Source organism: Eumetopias jubatus, unplaced genomic scaffold (assembly GCF_037043125.1).
Source record: "Eumetopias jubatus isolate StellerSeaLion01/CBP00866 unplaced genomic scaffold, mEumJub1_p1.0 scaffold_8, whole genome shotgun sequence".
In the NCBI taxonomy this organism is placed as follows: Eukaryota; Metazoa; Chordata; class Mammalia; order Carnivora; family Otariidae; genus Eumetopias; species Eumetopias jubatus.
In genome coordinates this window covers 24,451,496-24,473,140 of record NW_028274814.1, presented here as the reverse complement: position 1 = coordinate 24,473,140, position 21,645 = coordinate 24,451,496, and the positions used below count along the sequence as shown (strand labels likewise).

Sequence of the window (21,645 nt, the reverse complement as noted above, 5' to 3'; positions counted from 1 at the left end):
ACAAAGCAAAGGATTTTAAAGGCCCAAATAATGTAAAAAAGAATTCCACATTTGTAATATGCTGTGTTCCAGTTAGGTCTCTGTATGTGTATATACATATACACACATTTATATGCATTCTCATATGCTTCCTTTGCCCCAGAGATCATTCTGAATCCTCCTGGAACGCAAATTTTAAAAACACACATACCCCTGGGCTTACTCTGGCATGGGCACTCTTCAAAGAATTAATTTCCAGATCCTTAACTTGTACATGTACTCGTCACTACAGCTGACCTGCTTGAGAAGATGCAGGCAGCAGGAGCCCTCTGTTTCCACCTCCCTTGATGCAACCACCTTTGACCCACTTCACAAGAAAAAGGCCAACCCTCAGACACCTCACTGGTGCACAGTGCTCCAAGAGGTGAAAACATGGGAGATAGGGAACAAAAATAATCTAACAATTCCTTTAATCAAAGCACAATAAGTAACATCAGCCCACTCCACTCATTAAGACGAGTTTCTAATAAAAAAGTCATTTAAAGTGAATAATTATTCATCAAAATTCATCATATATTTATTGTTTTGACAGAACGCATTAGGAAAAAAAACCTCTGTGATGAAAGTGGAATGGAAACAGAATTTCAGGAAAAAAGTATATAAAATCTCTGACTACTGAAGAATAGCTTGTTCCTTTTCCTTTTTTTTTTTTTTTTTTTAGAGAGGGAGAAAAAAAAAACATGCACAGTGAGGGGAATCTTAAGCACATTCCACACCCAGCACAGAGCCTGACATGGGGCTCAATCTTAAGACCTTGGGATCATGACCTGAGCTGAAATTAAGAACCAGACACCTAACCAACTAAGTCACCCAGGCACCCCACCTTGTTCATTTTTCAAAAGGATGGCACTGGGTATCAAACCACTGTGATAATCAAACCCTACTAGGTACACTTATAGGGGGATGTAATAGTTTTGCTTATTTACTATTTTTCCTTACTGGCCCTCTGGCGCAAAGAACTGGTTTAATCAAAGTCCTTGGTTCTTATCATGGGTCCATGCATGGCCCAGTTTTATTTATATACTCAGTTATTTTTAATAATAAACAACACAAAGCTACCACCCAAAACAAAAATTAGGACATTAACAATAATCTGCATTTAATCTACAGTCCCTCCCCCAACTACCAACCCATCCCCCTGCTTCAACCCAAAGTAACAAACATCCTGAATCCAGAAAAAAAGAGTTTCTAATAAAACTCCCTTGATTCTCTTGATTCCCCTTATATCTATCTATCTAATATTACCTCCTCCTCCTCTTTCTCTCTCTCACACACACACACCCTGTGTTGCTGCGTGGTTGTTCCAAACTTTATAAAAAGGGTATCATAGTTCATGTTATCTTTGAGGAATTATATTTTTTCTTAAATATTGAGACCAATGGTTCTCAATCTTCACTACACATGGAAAATACCTGGGAAGTTTTAGAAAGTATCATGCCTTGGTCCATCTACAGGGATTTGGACTTCACTGTCCCAGATGCAGCCCAAGCATCACAAATTTTAAAGGTTGCCTCAAATGACGCTAACATTCAGCCAAGGACCACTGTGTTCTAGAAGAATGACATAGGAAAAATTAATGTGTACAAGTAAACATGAAAGGTACAAAAACTATGATTCCAGTATTACTATGCCACTATTACGGAATTACACACACAGACACACACACACACACACACACACACACGCACGCACACACACAGGGAGAGAGAAAGATGTATGCACAAAGAAAAAATATCAAAATGTTATCAACAATTCTTCCTCTGAATAGTGGCATTATATATGAATTTTTACTGTCTTCATTTTGCTGTACTTTTCTATACAGAACATATTTTACTATTTAAAAAAATGAATTATATTTTGGTTTTTAAATATTCCATATCATCTCACCGAAAAGGATACACAGATGGCAATTCAGCATATGAAGAGTTGGTTCAACATCACATGTCATTAGGAAATTTCCCAAATTAAGACAACAACGAGATACCCCTACACATCTATTAGAATGACTATACTGCAAAACACTGACAACACCAAATGCTGTCAAAGATGTGGAGGAACAGGAATTCTCATTAACAGCTGGCGGGAAAACAAAATGATACAGACGCTTTGGAAAACAGTTTGGTGGTTTCTTCCAAAACCAAACAAATTCTTACCATTTTATGCAACAATTGTTATTCTTTGTTTTTACCCAAATGAGTTAAGAACTTATAGCCACACAAAAACCTGTACATAAATGTTTATAGCAGTTTTATTTGTAATTGCCAGAACCTGTGTGTGAATGGATAGACAGACTGCTATATCCAGGTTATGGAACATTGTTCAGCAATAAAAGGAAATGAGCTATTGAACCACACACACACACACACACACACACACACACACACACACACACACCATGGAGGAACTTTAAATGTTAAGTAAAGGAAGCCAATCTGAAAAGGCTACATAGCACACACACACACACACACACACACACACACACACACACACACACACACACCATGGAGGAACTTTAAATGTTAAGTAAAGGAAGCCAATCTGAAAAGGCTACATAGCACACACACACACACACACACACACACACACACACACACACACACACCATGGAGGAACTTTAAATGTTAAGTAAAGGAAGCCAATCTGAAAAGGCTACATAGCACACACACACACACACACACACACACACACACACACACACACACACACACACACACCATGGAGGAACTTTAAATGTTAAGTAAAGGAAGCCAATCTGAAAAGGCTACATAGTGTATGATTCCAATTACATGACATTCTGGAAAAGGCCAACCTATGGAGACAGTAGAATGATTAGTAATTGCCAGGGATGTGAGAAGAGGAAGAGAAGGATGAATAGGTGGGGCGCAGGGAATTTTTATGGCAATGAAACTACTCTGTATGCTACTGTTAATGGCAGATACATGTCATTATACATTTGTCAAAACCCATAAAATGTACAACACAAAGAGTGGCCCTTAATGTAAACTACGGACTTTAGTTAACAATAATGCATTGATAGTGGCTAATTAACTGCAGTAAATGAATCATACAAATGCAAGATGTTATTAAGAGGGGAAACCGGGAAGGCGGGGAGTATTCTTAGGGGATATAAGAGAACTCCCAGTAGTTTCTACTCCATTTTTCTATAAACCTAAAAGTGTTCTAAAATATAGTCTCTGAAAATGACAAAGAAAATCTATATTTAATATGTACTTAATAATGTATACCTGAAACAATACAAAGATAAATCCAAAAAAGTACAGACTTCAACTGGAGTGCTTAAAACAAAAACATTGCCTACACATGAGAGCCCCAATGTGGCTCCATAGACAAGAAATGGAATAAGGGCCCTCCCAATGGACTGCCTGCAACCAGCTGTGAGCTAGTTCTTTTTTACAACAGAAAAAATTCTTACTTCCAATCTTGTTTCCTACGTTTGTATTTTTGTTAACAAGGCCACCCCCAAAACCACAAACTCTTGGCTAACCCCCGAAAGCACGCTCTTTTTTTTTAATTTTATTTTATTATGTTATGTTAATCACCATACATTACATCATTAGTTTTTGCGGAAAGCACCATTTTATTTTTCCTCCCCATCACTTCCCAATCCAGCATTCACAGAGGGGGGGCATGAGAGAGGAGGCCGGGGAGGGCCCATAATGAGACAAGAGCCCAGAGCGAAGAGCCACAGGCGGTATGATGAGAGCGCTCCCCCACACACCTACTGGGACACTCCAGGTTATGCCATTTTCCTTTCTCCCAATGAAAACACAAGGCCAAAGTCAACTACTTTCCACTCAAAACGGATCAATAACAGGAACTATATGTCAAATGATATAAAGAAAAATCAGCTAGGCAGAGGAAAGAAATCTTTTCCCACCACTCCTCACTCACCAAAAAAAAAAAAAAAAATCAGGAAGAGAGAAAAAACAAGATTGACTTTGATCTCATTTGTATTCTTTCTCTCGTTCATTTAATAAAACGATGAACAAATTCACTGGACCATCTTTCTTGGCCCCACGTGAGAAGAAGTGTGGAGACTCACTATATTTTTTTTTTTTAAGATTTTATTTATTTATTTATTTGAGAGAGAGAAACAGCATGAGAGGGGAGAGGGTCCGAGGGAGAAGCAGGCTCCCCGCTGAGCCGGGAGCCCAATGTGGGACTCGATCCCAGGACTCCGGGATCATGACCTGAGCCAAAGGCAGTCGCTTAACCAACTGAGCCACCCGGGCGCCCGAGACTCAGTATATCTTAAAACAAAATTATACTACTATTCCTCACAAATAACACTGTAGATAATTCAGACCAACTCCCTAGAATCTTAAATTACAAACTAACTTAGAAGAACTCTATTTTCTTCTTTTTGTAAATATACATCTCTAGTAGTTCTTATTACAAAAATAATGCACGTTCACAGTAGAAAATAAGTATATGAAAACAAGCCCAAAGAAAATAAGATCTCTCTTAGGCCTATCAGAGATAAGCACTGCTAACGACCTTTTAGACTAACCCATGTACTTTCTTTGTTGATTTTACAAAAAATTAGGTAACATTATATATACTGTTTTGGAATTGATATGTTTTCACACTTTAAAATACTTCATCAACATCTTTTTTCTAAAATAAACACAGACAAGGGTATTTGCACTGTGCTTCGTCCAAAAATGTTTTTGATCATATGAATAACAACCCAGCATCTTTCCATTCTTGGCAATGACTTAGGGTTTTTTCTATGCACTTTTCAGAAAATTGTTTTGGCTTTCCTGGAAATATATTTTAGAATTAAACTACTGTCAGTTTTTTCAGAACATGTAGATAAATGAGAAAAAAGAAATGTGAGAGGCCAAACTTGTTGTGACAAAAACAATGTGTAAATATTCAAGATGTCAACTGGCCAGCAAATAGAAAAAGGCTTTTGAATATTAAACTATAAACCCATTTCTGACTGCTCTCCTCTTGGGGTAATAAATCAGCTTAATATACTTCTATTTCTTTGTCATTCTACTTAGATTTTACAGGTGGTATATAAACACTTTGTTCTACAATTTTGAAAATCAATCACTATAAACTCATCAATATGGAATAAAATGTATGTTGATTATAAAAATAAAAGTTGTTGACTTTTGTCCACTTACCTTTCTCTATACCAAATGTTTGCAATATTTTCTGTCCAAATAGTGCTCAGGTAGGTGCTCTTTTAAGAATTCATTACCATAAAAAACACATATTAAAAAGCAGTCAAGTCTTGGAATAAATCATAATTCAATCTAGATGAATCATAATTCAATATAACATCACCTTTAAGATCAAATGTCCACATGCACAAATACATATGTATGAAAAATATAAAGACATAGGCATTTCCATAGAAATCACAAAAGCGCTTGTGTATTTAAACACAGTAGTCCCTCTAACATTCAAAAAGATCTTTCTGGAGTTTCCACTACACAAAATCTATAATTCACCATAACACATTAATTTTAACAGGAAGTAAGACCACCGACAGAGTCCCTGACAGAACAATGCATCAGGCAAAACTGATCTTTGGTACCTGTCTTCCTCCCTTTACGAAACCTTTTTCTGACTTTTCTGTATACTATACTATGCATTATCCCTCTCTGCTGACCATCACAAAATGACCCATGTCCCCAGAGAAACATATAAAGTTCCAACACATATATTAAAAAACTACATTGCTTCATAACAAATTTTTGGAGATGCAAAAGCATCATCCAGAGTTAAAATCTGTGATTTTTCAATAAGCATATTGGGAGAAAAGTCTATTTTAAAAGGAAATGATTACAAGGAAAAATGTAAATAGTGAACAGATGAAAAAAGTTATCCTAAGAATGAGATAGCATCTCTACACCCATTAGGATGGCTGCTATCAAAAAAACAGAAAATAACAAGGGTTGGCCAGGATGTGGAAAAAATGGAGCCCTTGTGCAATGTCAAATGGTGCAGCCGCTATGGAAAACCGTATGCAGTTCCTCAAAACATTAAACACAGAATTACCATAAGATCCAGCAATTCCACTTCTGGGTATATACTCAAAAGAACTTGGGTATGTACTCAAAAGAAAGGTGAGTCTCAAAGAGGTAACTGTACACCTATGTTCATAGGAGCATTGCTCACAACAGCCAAAAGGTGGAAGCAAACCAACTTGTCCATTACCAAAATGTGGCAATCCAAACAACGAAATAGTTATTCAGTCTTTAAAAGGAAGGAGATTCTGGCACCTGCTACAACATGGATGAACTATGAGGGCATTACACTGAATGAAATGAGCCAGTCACAAAAAGACAAATACTTTATGATCCCATATACATGAGGTATCTAGACTAATCAAATTCATGGAGACAGAAAGTAGGATGAATGGTGGGTGCCAAGGGATGGAGGAAGGGAAAAGGGACATTGTTTAGTAAGTACAAAGTGTCAGGTTGTTTTTTTTTTAAGATTTTATCTATTTATTTGACAGAGAGAGCGACAGCGAGAGAGGGAACACAAGCAGGGGGAGTGGGAGAGGGAGAAGCAGGCTTCACGCTGAGCAGGAAGCCCGATGCGGGGCTCGATCCCAGGACCCTGGGATCATGACCTGAGCCAAAGGCAGACGCTTAATGAGTGAGCCACCCAGGCGCCCCCAAAGTGTCAGTTTTTCAAGATAAAAAGAGTTCTGGAGACTGGTTGCACAACAATGTAAATATACTTAACACTACGGAACTGTACATCTTAAAAATGGCTAAGATGGTAAATTTTATGTTATATATATTTTACCACAATTTAGACAAAAGTTATCCTGTCAAAAAATCAAATATATGCAACTAAAAGCAACTTTTAATAACATTTTGGGCCTACTAAACTAGTCATGGTGAAATATATCCTTGTATACCAATGACCACAGTAATTGTAAATTAGTACAGTCTTTTAAGAAAGACAGGCAGACATAGGCAAAAACATTTCAATACTATAAATCTGGCCTAAGGAATTCATTCTAATTTGTTTTATTGAAGAAAAGGGGCAAATTCACCAGTGATACTCCTTCTGCAAACATTTTTAAAAACTGAAGCATCCTAAATAACCAAACAATAGGGAAACAGTTAAGTAAGTTACCATGCAACATTATCTTTAAGGACTATGATAATTATGATTTTGCATTATGAAAAACAATTATAGAAATATGATAACTGTCTAAATACAACTCAATGTTAGAAATTGAAATATAAAATTGCATATACATTATGAATCCAATTATATAAAAATATATAGTATTGGGGGCACCTGGGTGGCTCAGTTAGTTGAGCATCTGACTCTTGGTTTCGGCTCAGGTCACGATCTTGAGGTCATGAGATCCAGCCCCATTTCAGGTTCCGTGCTCAGCGGGAAGTCTGCTTGAGGATTCTTTCATTCCTTCACCCACTCTCAAATAAATGAATAAATTTTAAAAATACACACACACAGACACACACACACACACACACACACACACACACAATCTGGACAAGACCACAGGGTCATATGCAAAAAAGCAAACAGCTGCTTTAATGTAATGGGGTTACAATGACTTCTTCTCCCCATCTCCAAATGTATTTACTTTAATGTTATGATCATACTTTAAAAACAACGGGAAAAGGCGACTGTGAAGACGAAGGAAACAGATTAGTTTCGGTGACATGAGGGGAAATAAAATATAAAATGGAGGCAACATTGTGGTGTTTATCTAAACTAAAATTACAAACTTAATCTCCTCCCACTACTTACTTGTACCAATGCTAAATTTTCCTTCATTTCTTAATCTTAATCTCAACCTCTCAACTCCAGGTCTTCACAGATGTTGTTCCCTCTATTAAGAACCCACTCCCAGGGCACCTGGGTGGCTCAGTCTGTTAAGTGGGGACTCTTGGTTTCGGCTCAGGTCACGATCTCATGGGTCCCGAGACTGAGCTTGAGATCAAGCCCCATGTGGGGCTCTGTGTTCAGTGGGGAGTCTGCTTGAGTCTCTCCCTCTGCCCCTCCCCCATCACACGCACAAACATGCTATTTCTCTCTCAAATAAATAATCTTTTTTTTAAAAAAAACCCTCTCCCTCCTCCTCTTCACTTAGCCAGACCTCAGCTGGAATATGATTTCCTAACAGTGGTCTTCCTGCCCTCCCTGCAGATAGGTTCCCTTGCTCTCCGAGATTCCTGCATTCCCCTTTTGATATTACTAATACCATGCTACTCGTGCAGTACTCGTCTTCCCCACCAGTTCTGTGCTCTAAGAGGCCACCGGCCATGTTTGTCTGTTCATGTCTATATCCCCAAAGACCAACCGAGCAGCAGTATACCTGGAGGCGCTCATTAGTATCTGTTAATACTAATTATTAGTATTAGTTAATACTAATAATTAGTAATTAACAGATTAGTATCTGTTAATAGTCATAACTATAGATGGTAAGTATCCTGACATTTCATATTAAAATCTAATATAACCCATAAATCTCTAGAACCTAATGAGAATCAGTCTTGATACGCTCATTTATTCTATTTTTAGCTAAAGAAAACTTATTAAGACAAAGACAAAGAGGCACCAGGTTGTAAGAAAAGCTAATCCTTAGTGAAGCAATCTCAAGTGATACATAAAGAGCTCCAGCTGTTTATTGCTACAAAACAAATTCAACAGTGCTATACCTTTTACGTTCAAAATATTTGTTCGACAGCATCTTGAGATTCTGTCATAATTCAAAACAGGAATTGTGGAGAAAGAAATTTCGCTTGATAAAAGCTCAATGTTGTCTCCTTTCCAGGTCATCTCATATTCTAGAATATATCTCACTGCCATTTTTCTCAAGCCTTCGTAATAAAAACAGAACAAACTAGTAAAGCAGAGCAATAAATCCTATTCTTATGAAAGAGATATGAATCCTATTTCAATTAAGGAAGAAATGGGAAGTTTTTCTTTTGAGAGGTAAATGGAAAAAAGTGAAGAGATCACCATGCAGTCTTCCTTTCTCTTCCAGACAAGCTTCCTGAAGGAATGCCCCCAAACCATCACACACGTTAGGACGGACCCCATTCATTATAGGAACCCACAGACAACCCTCATCTGAGTGCTACTCTACAAAACAACTGGGCTGCAGTCCTCAAATACACCAGTATCGTGAAGGATTAAGAACTCCTGAGGGACTATCCCAGGTCCGAGGAGACTGGAGTCTAGCTGATAACGGAATGCAGCTGGTGGGTAACACCCAGTTGGGCCCTGCACTGGGGGCAGATCTGCTCTCCAGGACATTGTTGGGAAACTCAACGACAACAGGATTGTAGACTAGATAAACATAATTCACCTATTTAGTCATTTTACTGTGGTTACGGAAAGAGAACGTCCTTGTTCTTCAGAATTACACACTGAAGGACAAATGGGTAGAGGAGTATGATATATGCAACCTACTCTCAAATAGTTCCAAAATAAGTAATATGTATTTTTTAATATATTTTCAGAAATAAAAAAATAAAGGATTGAGCCTATTAAAAAAAATTAGGCTGCGCTGGTTGGGAAGGAGAGGCAGAATTTCACCTGCTGAGAAACACACTAATCAAAGGAAAAAATAAGAAGGAAAACTTTGCAGATCTCAACGTTGTCTTTTTCCATCAGAATGCAGCTCAGCACTGAGTTAGAAAAGCACATCTTCAGTTAAACCAAAACCTCTGACAACTAACAATTTTTACATCACATTTTAGGGGAAAAGACAATAATGACTTCACCTTTGTAACAAATCAAACATTTTAAAGTAGTTTTTTTTTTTTTTTAACTACAGAGTTACTTCTACTAAGGAATCATTCGAGATCCAAGTTCCTCTTAACAAAGTCAGTTTGGGTACCTAAAAAGTTGGAGTGGGGTGATTCTCCTGTCCTGGGCAAAGTTCCCCATATATATCAGTACATACACCTATAGGTACATATAAGTACAAAGCTCCCATAAAAGGTCTCAGGCTGATTTGGGCAAAAACAAGAAAATCACAATAGCCCTACTGACTCCGTACAGGGTAACCTGGAGCAAGACAAAAAGTTATTACCTAAAGAAAATACGTAAGATCAACTACTGTGAATTTATCTAAAACATTAAAGTATGTGCACATGTCTGCATTCTCAAATTTCTTTTAGGTTAGAATCAATCAAACATATTCTACCTCACTTTGCATTAGAACATAACAAGGTTAACCAGTGAAGACATCAAATGGTATTTTACTGGAGACTGATTGTCAAAACCCTTGCTAACACGTCCTATAACTTCCATTTCTATCCCATTCTTCTAGAATCTGCAACAGGCAACTGTGTTTTTTTAAAAGACATTGTGACTCCAAATGCTCCACAATTTAATACAAATGTATATGAGTGTACATCAGTGTCTTACTGAAATCTGTCCAGGTTCCACTGCTTAAAGTTTAACACCTGATTGCTCCAAATGTGTGAGTGTGAAAGAAACCCAGTTCGACTCCAGGGTACCTAGGTAATGCCAGAAGAAGTCAGCTTCTGAATTCAGGGCAAAAAATAGCACTCTACAATCAACTGTCTGCACATGATCACTATCTCTGAACATGAATTTAATAACTAACCTATGACTCAGTGCTTGAAGTAGGAGAGGGAGACTGGAGTAGGCAAAGAATTGAGAAGATGTTTTTACTCTATTCCTGACCCTTTCTAACCAACAGTTTTAAAGAGAGGCTAGAAAGAATTACTTCCATAGTCACCTTGTCCATCTCCAAAAAAGAAAAAAGAGTATCAAAACACTATTTTAGATCAATCTTGAGGGAGAAAAATAGAGGCTTAGAAATTTTTAATATCAATTTCACACTTCTGGGAAATGAGGAGACAATTATATAATGACATCCATCATACAAATTGACAGGCTCAGATTCCCTTAATAGAAAATGTCTATTTGTGTTTAAGGCAAAAAGGTAATATATAACTGCCCAGACTCTATTTAAAAAAAAAAAAACTCAATGTTAATATACATAGATTTATTAGCCAGACCATATAATACATATCACTTATTTATAGTCGAAGCAAGACACTTTGCCAAGTTTCTTCTGCATAGAATTCACCTATTTCTCAAAATTTTAGAATTCAGACTTCAGCCTTTGCACTCAGGAGGGTTCTGCACCAGCATGAGCTCTTGTACTCTACACAGATCTAATTTATACAGTGAGTCAAGAAGTAGAATAAATGATCCAACACAACCTTTCTTTTCCTTTTTCCTCTCCTTTGAAGTGAGCTGAGTTCTCATTTAAGGTTTATAACACAGCTATTTCCTAGTTGTAAAGTTATGCCTTCATCAGTGCCATTGTTGTAAGGTGTCGTTTCCCTAGACCTTCCCTGATGCGGTTTTCACCTTTGTTGAAAGTTATAAACAACAGTACAAAAAAAAAAAAAAAAATCACTTGCTAAGTTGTGCTTTCCATTATGTCTTTCAATAAACGAGAAATACCGAAAGTCATATATATAATACTTTCATACAGAAATTCATTTTTAGAGAAGTTAATGTAAAAGAGAAATGGAATATTTTAAACCACTACATCACTTCTAATAACATGGGTTCAAATATAAACTGTATAAATCAAACTATTTTCTAAAATTAATGAGATAAGAAGATGAATATTCAAGAGTACTAATTTTAAACATACATTCCCCTCCATCTCTGCTTGCCTAGAGAATAAGCAGAATGAACAGAGAACGTGTGCCTACATTTGGAACAAAGGTACCTCTGAAAGTAACCAGGACACAAATTCCAATGAGGAGCAACGCACACAGGCCTCAAAACCCTGAAAACTGCATGTTTAAGTTTTTTAATTTAGCTTAATAGAGGCATTCCTTGTTTCATTCAATAGCTGTGTTCCTATAAGGCAAAACTGGAAATGAAAATTTTCTCATGGATATAATCATAAATTTTTGAGCTAGAAGGCTTCCAGACAATATAGTCCAGTTCCCATATTTATGATGAGGACACAGGTAGGGGTGCAGAAGGTTTTTGGCGGGGGGGGGGGGCAGGGTATGGTGGCACATTAAAGAAGTCAAGCCAATGGCCATACATAACATGGTTAGTTAATAGCACAGCCAATCCAGGTCTCTGGGACTCTTAAAGAAGACTGCCACTGGAAAACGTAACTCTTTCAAAATGGGATTTTAAAAGAATTTCTCTTAAGAACAAAGTATCTTAAAACTATTATATAGAGGTTGGAGCACCCTCATTTGTGTTATACTAAAGAATTTTAATTAAAGCTGATTTAGATACCAAGTTTATCTATATTATGTAATATACTGTAGATCAAAAATAAAAATGTTAATGACAGGCTTACAAAACCTATGTAAATAATGTCATTTTTAAACAACAATAGCATAACAACACTAGGTAAATGGTTTGAAATTTTAAGATTTAACTAGGAAAAGTAATTTACAAGCTTTACTGAGATTATATTGTAATATTACAGTAAGTGACACTTATGCTACAAATCTGTATGACTTTTAATAAAAGGAAACTAGATTTTCACAGAAAATGTTTTAACTACAAATCAATTTATTTTTTATATACATATATATATAGATGTGTGAGTGTATGTGACAGAGGAAGAGAGAGAGAGGGAGAGCAAGAAAGAATCAAAAGGACAAAGTGTAAACAATTGGTAAATCGAATAAAAAGTATGTGAAGAATTTGGGTCCTATTTTTACAACTTTTCTTGTTACAAGTTTGAAAACATATCAAAACAAAAAGATACAAGATAATGCGAATCATCTCCTAACAAAAACTTAATACTATATAACATTACTTTAAATTCATATTAAATTTCCCACAGTATCAAACTAAGAATTACTCTTCTGCAGCAAGTGGTCAAAAAGATGATAAATTAGCTAACAGTTAAGTATATTCCATTTTCAATGGTCAGTATTAACACGATGAAGTACCTTAAACTAAGAAACTGATCTAATGAATTGTCTGAGAAGCAGTTTTTGTTGGCATTCTTCATCACCTTACCTACCATGTACTGCTGCCATGGTTCTGATAACTTAGATGCTGTTTCTCAACAGGAACTATTATACACTGTACCTGGCCCTGCCCACTATATGCCAGCAGGTCTCCCCAGTAACTATGACAACCAGAAAGTCTCTATCCACTTCCAAATCCCCCCTCAATTAAAATTCTGATTTTACAGTTGACCCTTGAACAAGGCGGGAGTTAAGGGTACCGAACCCTGACACAGTTGAAAATCTGCCTATAACTTCTGACTCCCCAAAAACTTAACTACTAATAGTGTACTCTTGAGTAGAAGCCTTACAGATAAAGAGTTCATTAACATATACCTCATCATATGTACTGTATGCCATATTCCTACCATAAAGTAAGCCAGAGAGACAAAACTGTTATTATGAAAATCATGAGGAAAATAGAGTACTGCACTGTATTTTTTTTAAGTAGAGTTGACACATAATGTTACATTAGTTTCAAGTGTACAATACAGTGATCAGACAACTTTAACTCTACATTATGCTATGCTCACCACAAGGGTACCTACCATCTGTCACCATACAGTCCTATATTGAATTTATCCAAAAATTCCATGTTATAAGTGGACTGGCACTGTTCAAACCCGTGTTATTCAAGGGTCAAGTATATATTCACTTTAAGAATGGTTAACATTTAAAACTTTATCTTCCAAAATCCAAACTTATCAAACATAAATGAGTCTTAATACAACAAATAGACACCTATACTTTACAAAGGGATTTCTTTCAAGATTCTGTTAAATGCAAATACCCCAGTATTCAAAATACAATTCAACTTAAGTTTTCTTTTCTTTAACCTCTGCCCAACTTCTAAGGTACACAGCTATTCCATAAAACAAGATATATATCTACATAATTATCCTAGACAGAAATTTTAGCCAATACTTAGGGAAAGCCTTGTATTATTCACTGCATTAATAAGACTCAGAAGAATCCTTATGCCACCACTGAGGGACTTAGTAATCTACTCACTGCTTTATAACATTACCTGTTCTAACAAATATTAAATTGTTTTCACTTCAGCATGAACTTTTAGTCTACTGCTCCACAGAGTGAAGGTATTTGTTCCTACTCTATTAGAAAGCCATAAATATACTACATCCCAAATTATTCACTGCCATTAAGTTTTCCTCAGTTAAATGAGAAATGTTTCATATTCAGAAGTGACCTCAAAAAACTCACTCCTTTATTTAGGCCAAAGGGCAGGATCAAACACTCCAACGCAAGAGATTCACTCCTGGATTGCCAAGTCAGAAGAAAATTGACACAGAAATCCTCTTAGAAAATAAGTCATTATTAGTTACAGAGCAAAAGTTTCCTGAAGAAAGTGAAATAAAATATGTAAGATAAAATTTAAAAATAGTAGAGCAGATAAGCTTTATTTTTTCAAGTTAAAAAACATTAAAATAAAACTAAATAGTACCTTAAATAATCATTTTTGGGTTTTGGTGCTTTTTTGGCTTGTTTTTGTTTAACCCATTCCACCAAAATAATCATTTGAAATTGCTGAGCAATGCTTTTTACAAGAACTACTCCTGTTGTTACAATCTCCATTAAAGATCTAAGAGGTCCGGGATGCCTGGGTGGCTCAGTCGGTTGAGCGTCTGCCTTTGGCTCAGATTGTGATCCCAGGGTCCTGGGATCGAGTCCCGCATCGGACTCCCCACTCAGTGGGGAGCCTGCTTCTCCCTCTGCCTCCACCTGCCGCTTTCTCTGCTTGTGCTCTCTCTCTCTCTGACAAATAAATAAATAAAAAATCTTAAAAAAAAAAAGATCTAAGAGATCCATTTCAAATTATAGCCACAGTTTAAATATAACAATTTTCATATAAATACCTCATCTTTGGCACCATCTGATAAAACAAAATTTTGCAAAAAAAAACCTTGACAAGTGTATAACATTGCAACATATGCAAATACAGAAGAAAAAAAAATTGAAGCACTGAAAATCAAAAGGCTTTTTGTGGATTGTAATAAAGTCAACAATGCACAACGAAACGCACAACTCATAGCAGCACCATATAATACATTTTCCACCAGATAAATATCTAGCCTCAGAACTGGGCAGAATATATAAAAATCTAAACTAAAAGCTGAAAAACATCTTAAAACATTTAAGCAATTCTCTAGGCTTTAGCTGGGGCATCCCAACCGGGGTGTCAGGGTGTGCAGAGAAAGGGATCCCCGCTGCTTTCAGGACAGTTGAGCACAAGCAGCAGCCTGGTCTAAGGTGTCAGAGCCAGTCCTGAGCCCCAAACAGCGCCATCAGTTTACCCCACATGCAGTACAACTTCTACCACGTCCTATGTGCTTCATGACACAGGAAGGGTTAGGAAATGCTTCTGAGAGAAACCCACCCAGATATAAGTATCAACCTTTCTTTTCATCTCTAAAGAAATATTGGAAAAGAAAAAACTGTAGTTACCCATCATTCTCACCCAAGTCTAGGTTTGGAAAGTCTATCTGGACTTTAATGATGTTATCTTCCTATTTTTTAACCTGTACCATGATTCTTCACTATTCTTCTTTTCAAAAACTCAACTCAGTTCCCACCTTTTTGAAAACTTACAACCCCTAGAAACTGCAGCACAACATAGACACTGTAACACTCCCTAACCTATGGCTACAATGGTCTACTCAGGAATGACTTCTGTCAGTAGAAAAAGCCATCACACTGGTAAGAATAAGAAAAGCAACTCACAGTCTATTTCAAAGAAAGTCTAAAATGGGCTGAAAACTAAGAAAAAAGCTAGGAGGAGGCAAATACTGCCTGTAACCAATCTTTTTTAACTTATATCTAACCAAAATGTCTATTTGTCAGAGTAATTTTTCTATAACGAAATCTTCAGTTGCTCCCCTAACTGAAATCCTTTAACAGCTCCTTAAGCCCCAAAGGGTGAAATGCAGACTTCCTGGAACGGCCCTGCCCCAGACTCTGACTGCACCTCCTCCAGCTTTCTCTCTCCCCGTCTCTCTGTCATTCCTCATCTCTACGCCCCTAAATGCTCAACTACGTGTAGTCACGTCTTCATGCCTTTCTCACACTGCTCCACTTCCTCGGAACACTCTATCCTATGCCACACTCCACACACACGCACACACGCACGCACGCGCACGCACACACACACACACACACTCCCTGCCCCCACCCCGCCCCTCAATCTCCCTTCACATGGGATCAGCTTAAATTTCACCTAAAAATAATAACACATGGAACAGCTACCCCATACTAAAGGATGTTACTTGGGAACACCCAAAGCCATGCATTATTTATTGAGCACCTATTAAGTACCAGGAAAAGTGTTTCGCACTAGTAATAGAAATTTTTGCCCCCAAGGATCTTACACATTACGTGAAGACGAGAACGAACAACCACGTGACTCTAGAACAGCAGGATGGGAACTAGAGTGAGGCAAGCAGGCTGCTACAGGGAGGGAGCACGATGGGGCTCGGCTCGCAAGGAAAGTGACGCAAGGAGGACAAAGAGGAACACTAGGAGCTAGGGGACTAAGCGGAAACTGTTTGGGCCTTTGTAATCTTCAATGTGAAATAAGAAGTTTGGACTTCGTGGTCATAAACCTCCAATGGCATGTTCAATCTTTGCGTCTCCCTTGTCTTCACAACAAACACAGAGAAATAACAGAAAAAATACAAAAACAAGTCACTAAAATGACCTACCTATGCCCCAAAACACGTTCGACATCTCTAGATCAGAAATCTAACAGGAACACAGTGCAAGGCCCCAAAGCAGGAAAAGGCAGCAGGAAGTAAATCCCATGGGGTAACTGTACATGAAAGAGTTCCGTGTGAAGCAGGGTCAGTAGCCAGGCTCCTTGCTTAAAACCAGGGACAGGGGTGGCACTCGTCCTGGATTACAAAACTAGACTGCAAAGGGCTTCTGCTAAGGGTGCTGAAGTTACCGCAGAGGAAGCTGCTGACCTAATGCCAGCTGACTGAGTGAGAGAATCTGTGATATCACCAGCATCACCACGGCGCTGGTGCTCTGATCCACTAACACAAGACCTGATTCTGATCTGGGAACTCCAAAGGCAGGCAGAGACAACTGCAAAGCTGCCAGACCGGCAGGGAAAATCGCAAAAAGACAAAGACACAGGAGAAAGAGAAAGAATTTTCATCAGACTGAGCCTGCAAGATTGCAGAACATGATGAAAACACCAACAGTATCAACAACCACAATATAAATTCACTGGAGACAAAATAAAAAAAATAATAATAATCAAGTGATCTGAAAAAGACTTCAAAATAAGCACATAAAAGATCCACAAGGAGATAAAAGAATAATAAAAGAATCAAAATTTTTTAAATAAAAACAAGCAGAAACAAAAAAAGAACTAGTGGATATTAAAAAAGAACCGATTAAAAAACTTACAAACGAAATACAGGCATTGTAATTCACAAGTAAAAACCTGTATGTGGTTCAGATAGTTTATTATGAGTCGCCTAACGAGCTATCCCTCACCTCTGCCTTTGTCAGCACAGGGCTCGGAATTTTTAGGGGCAGCAGTGTACAGGACACTGTTAGACGCTGAGATTCAAAAATGAAAGACACAGGGCACCTGTCCTCAAAGAACTCTGTAACAGTGATGCTAACTGGGGCGCCTGGGTGGCTCAGTCAGTTAAACGTCTGCCTTCAGCTCAGGTCATGATCCCCGGGTCCTGGGATCAAGTTCCGCATCAGGCTCCCTGCTCAGCGGGGAGTCTGCTTCTCCCTCTGCCTGCCGCTCTGCCTACTTATGCTCTCTATCTCTGTGTCAAATAAATAAATAAAATCTTTAAAAAAACAAAAACAAAAAAACAGTGATGCTAACTGAACAACTAAGATTACAAAGTAAAATGTACATTTCCCAAAATGTAGTAAGCATTTTTAAGTTAAAATGTCGGACATTTCTTAGTTTTCATAAACTCATATTACCATCTTTACTATGAGTTGGCACTTTATGTTAGAGAAATGTTCTCACAAAATTTCGTATGAATGGAGCTGAAATATCAAAAGCTGCTTCTTCTTCAATCTGTATTTGAACTCATCTAGCAACTGTCCTGGTTTATTCAAAGTACACCACTGAAAAAGTAGCCCACTGAAAAGTCTCGAAAATCAAAGTGCACGTCTTGCAATATTATTCTTAGTAGAAAGCACTCAAAGATTTCACAGTAACAGCGCCACTTTCATTTATCAACTGCCTAATTATTTCAATCGATAAGAGTAACTATTCATATTAAGGTAAATATAATCATTATGAATTACATGTGAAAATCTTTAAACTAACATTATATTCCAGAAGGAAATGCTCACTCTATTCCAAAGTTCCCATAATCAAAAACTCTGTACTTTTTTTAAAAAAGTACATCAAACTGTCATATGATCACAGAGTAAAAATCTTAACTCTTTCCTCACTCTCTAAAAGTAAACGGTTAATACAAAATAGTAAAATCCAGCTCTCCTCTTCACAGGAAAAAGTGGATTGGAACGGCAGAAAATATTACATATAGTACAATCCCTTCACAACTGAGAAGATAAAATCTGTATCAAATTTGCTAAGTCTTATAGGATAGACTTGGTTCTCATTCCACCAAAGACATTAACAAAGAGATTATTTTTTTGCTTAAATATAATACCATGTTATCCAATGATTAAGCTTCACACAATTAAACCTCTGATAATTATGGTCAATTTAAATTTTCCCTCTTCATTATTTCTTTCTTTTTCCCCCACCCACTTCTCCTCTGGCAACCACTAGTCTGTCGTCTATATTTATGAGTCTGTTTCCCTCTTCACATTTCTAACGAGTCCCTTTCCAGTGACTAAGTCAACAGAATATTTTGGGTAACAGAACTAAATCAGCCAAGAAACTAACGACACAGATTTCCTCAGCACATCTAACTTCTCCGAATAAATGAAACATCAGAAAGGATCTCCTTGTTTCCAGAGAGACAGGTGCACAACTGGGCTGAACCAGATTATCCAACCTCTGACGAAGTGACATAATTCCAGTTTGTCCCATAACAAACTTTTTTTTTTTTTTTTTTTTGAGTACTCCACAAAAGCTCCTGAGGCCCCTGAAATGAAACAAAGACGGACACTTACTCATGACTGGAAATGTAGGCTGTCCCAATCGGAGAGTAAACCAAAATCTGCTGCCCAAGGCTTCTCAGAAGAATACATGTCCTGGTGAGAAAACAAAGAGAAAAAAATCATCTTTTCTAAACGTCAGCATTTAAAATAAAATTTTCTAAAAGGAAATGAAAATAATTTGGTTTCAACAATTTTCTATTTCCAAAAGAACCCTCTGGTATCATCTAAATACAAAAAAATTACCAATCTTTAAAACATTCATCTTTTCCTCTGTCTTTAAGAAGTTATCTCAAAAGCAAATAGTATGTATAAAGTAATTATCACAGAGAAATTTATTAATAGGTGTCCTTGGTCTTCACTTACTAAAATCTTATTCCCTCCCACCTTCCCAAATAACTAAGTCCTAGAAAGGAAGCACTCTATCTAGGGTAGATATAGCACATCACACCTGCTAAATTTTTTTTTGATTACACATAAATAATTCATATACACTATCAAATAAAGATGACCAAAGTTATTGCTATAAACGTTCTCTAATAATGGGCATCTTCCTCATTATAAAATATGGTTTCATTGTTGTAAAAAATTGGAAACAGCAGCAAAATAGAAAGAAAAATTCTCTCACCACACAACGCCATGACATCTACCCAACTACGTGGGGCACGTTTCCTTTCAAGGGATTTTCTGTAAGTATTCTTAAAATACACTTCATAAATACTACATGAAAATTTTCATATTTGGTTCTTCTCACTTCAGCAGCACCCTGTGTTAGTATAAATATGAACTATATGTTCCTTACTTCATTACTATATTAAAGAAAAGGAGGCATAAAGTAATACTAATGTTATATTTCAATATATCCATGGATGACAAGTGCCTCCCCAAACCTAATACATAAAATTCCACAGATAAATTAAAATTCGATACAAAATTTGCACTGGGCTTCCTCATGTACAGCTTTCTTCACTAACTGATAAACTACTTTTTGCAACTACAAGAAGTGATGATTACTTGATCTTCTAAATCCATTAAGAAAATAGCATAATACTACAGACCTCTGATTCTGAAATAGGTTAAAGTTAGGGTAACATTTTTTGAAGAAATAATGCTTGTCCCATCTATATACTTCTTTACTCATGTCATGGAATATACGCGAGAAATACAAATTTACAAAATGAAAATCTCTATGCACAGCATGATTCGTATACTGTAATTAGCAATGGCATATAATCATAGTGCTGCCACGCTGTCACCTGACCCCCATCCCACACGCTTTCTTCTTTATCTATGCAGCAAATACTATGATTTTCATTTCCAGATAACCCAATTACCCCAAAGGAAATGAGAAGTTGTATGGAAAATCTAAAACAACATATAATGTACATGTTAGTTTTAGAATACACGATGAAAGTTTCTCACTATAAATACACTCTCTTGATGGCGCTTCACTGAGTCTATCAGACCAGTGCTTCCCTCCAAGGGAACTCTGAAGTCAAACATGCTGACCCCTGGAACATGCTGAATGATGATGACATGGGAAGGCAATCCCACGTCACAGACACACAAAGGAGATTAAACGTTCATAGATGATCCAGGAGTTTACTTACTCTTGTAGAATCTAGTCTCTTTGGCCAGGGACTTTTTGTTCCTGTTTATATCGTTTTTTATCTTAAATTTAAAATTCCTAAAGGGCAACATCAAAGAGCTCTGTACTAAGTAGTGTGCCCCTCCTACCCATAATCGTAAAATGCTGAACAAATACGTATTCAAGGACTGAAGTTCCTAAGACATCAAGAATTTTCTTAGCACTGAAAATAGTAACCTCAAATATGCCAGGATACTATAAACAGTGGATTTATAACCTTACCATCTAAAGCAATAAATATACTTTACAAATATGCAACAATGCATGTATTGGAATTACTGTGAAATGTCATGGAGCAGTTCTTATTTAGAAACATACTTTGAAATTACTTATAACTGAATACACTGGTTCAAGATTCTTTACCCCTAATCACAGCTTTGAAATGTAGATCTTCCTATCTACTCTCAAAGTAGGTGGTCTGGGAACTCTTTAAGCAACAAGGCAGTTCAGAAGAACATAAGACAAAATGTGCACATTCTCTTTCTTCTTCTCTAAATGCTATCGCCTCCCATCGGACATACAAAAAAGAAAAAAAAATCTAACTTTGTTTTTCACATCATCCAAGAGGGAAAAAAAGTAATTTGTCTTAATTCCACAGTTTCACATAAAAGGTATATTGGAGTATTTCCACAAAATCTGTCCTTTAAACTCATTTTCTAGGAACTTGAGTCATGCTGTTTATTCTCAGCATGAGAATTTATACTCATGCTAAATTAATACAGGTTCTTTCAAGTGACTCCTCTAACTTTTGTGACAAAACTTGATATACATGAATGGTGAGCCAGCCTAAGGATAATCAACCCATCCTGACAGGGA

At 36.9% G+C, this 21,645-nt stretch overlaps 1 protein-coding gene across 1 annotated transcript in view; it reads right to left on the bottom strand.

The window, feature by feature from the left end:
- Window positions 1-21,645, bottom strand: part of USP6NL (USP6 N-terminal like) — a 170,903-nt gene that overhangs the window by 133,502 nt on the left and 15,756 nt on the right. Inside the window, exon 2 of the mRNA XM_028114713.1 lies at window positions 19,197-19,277. Within this exon, the coding sequence (XP_027970514.1) occupies window positions 19,197-19,200 (4 nt within the window). The 5' untranslated portion in view covers window positions 19,201-19,277. The remainder of the gene's footprint in view (window positions 1-19,196; window positions 19,278-21,645) is intronic.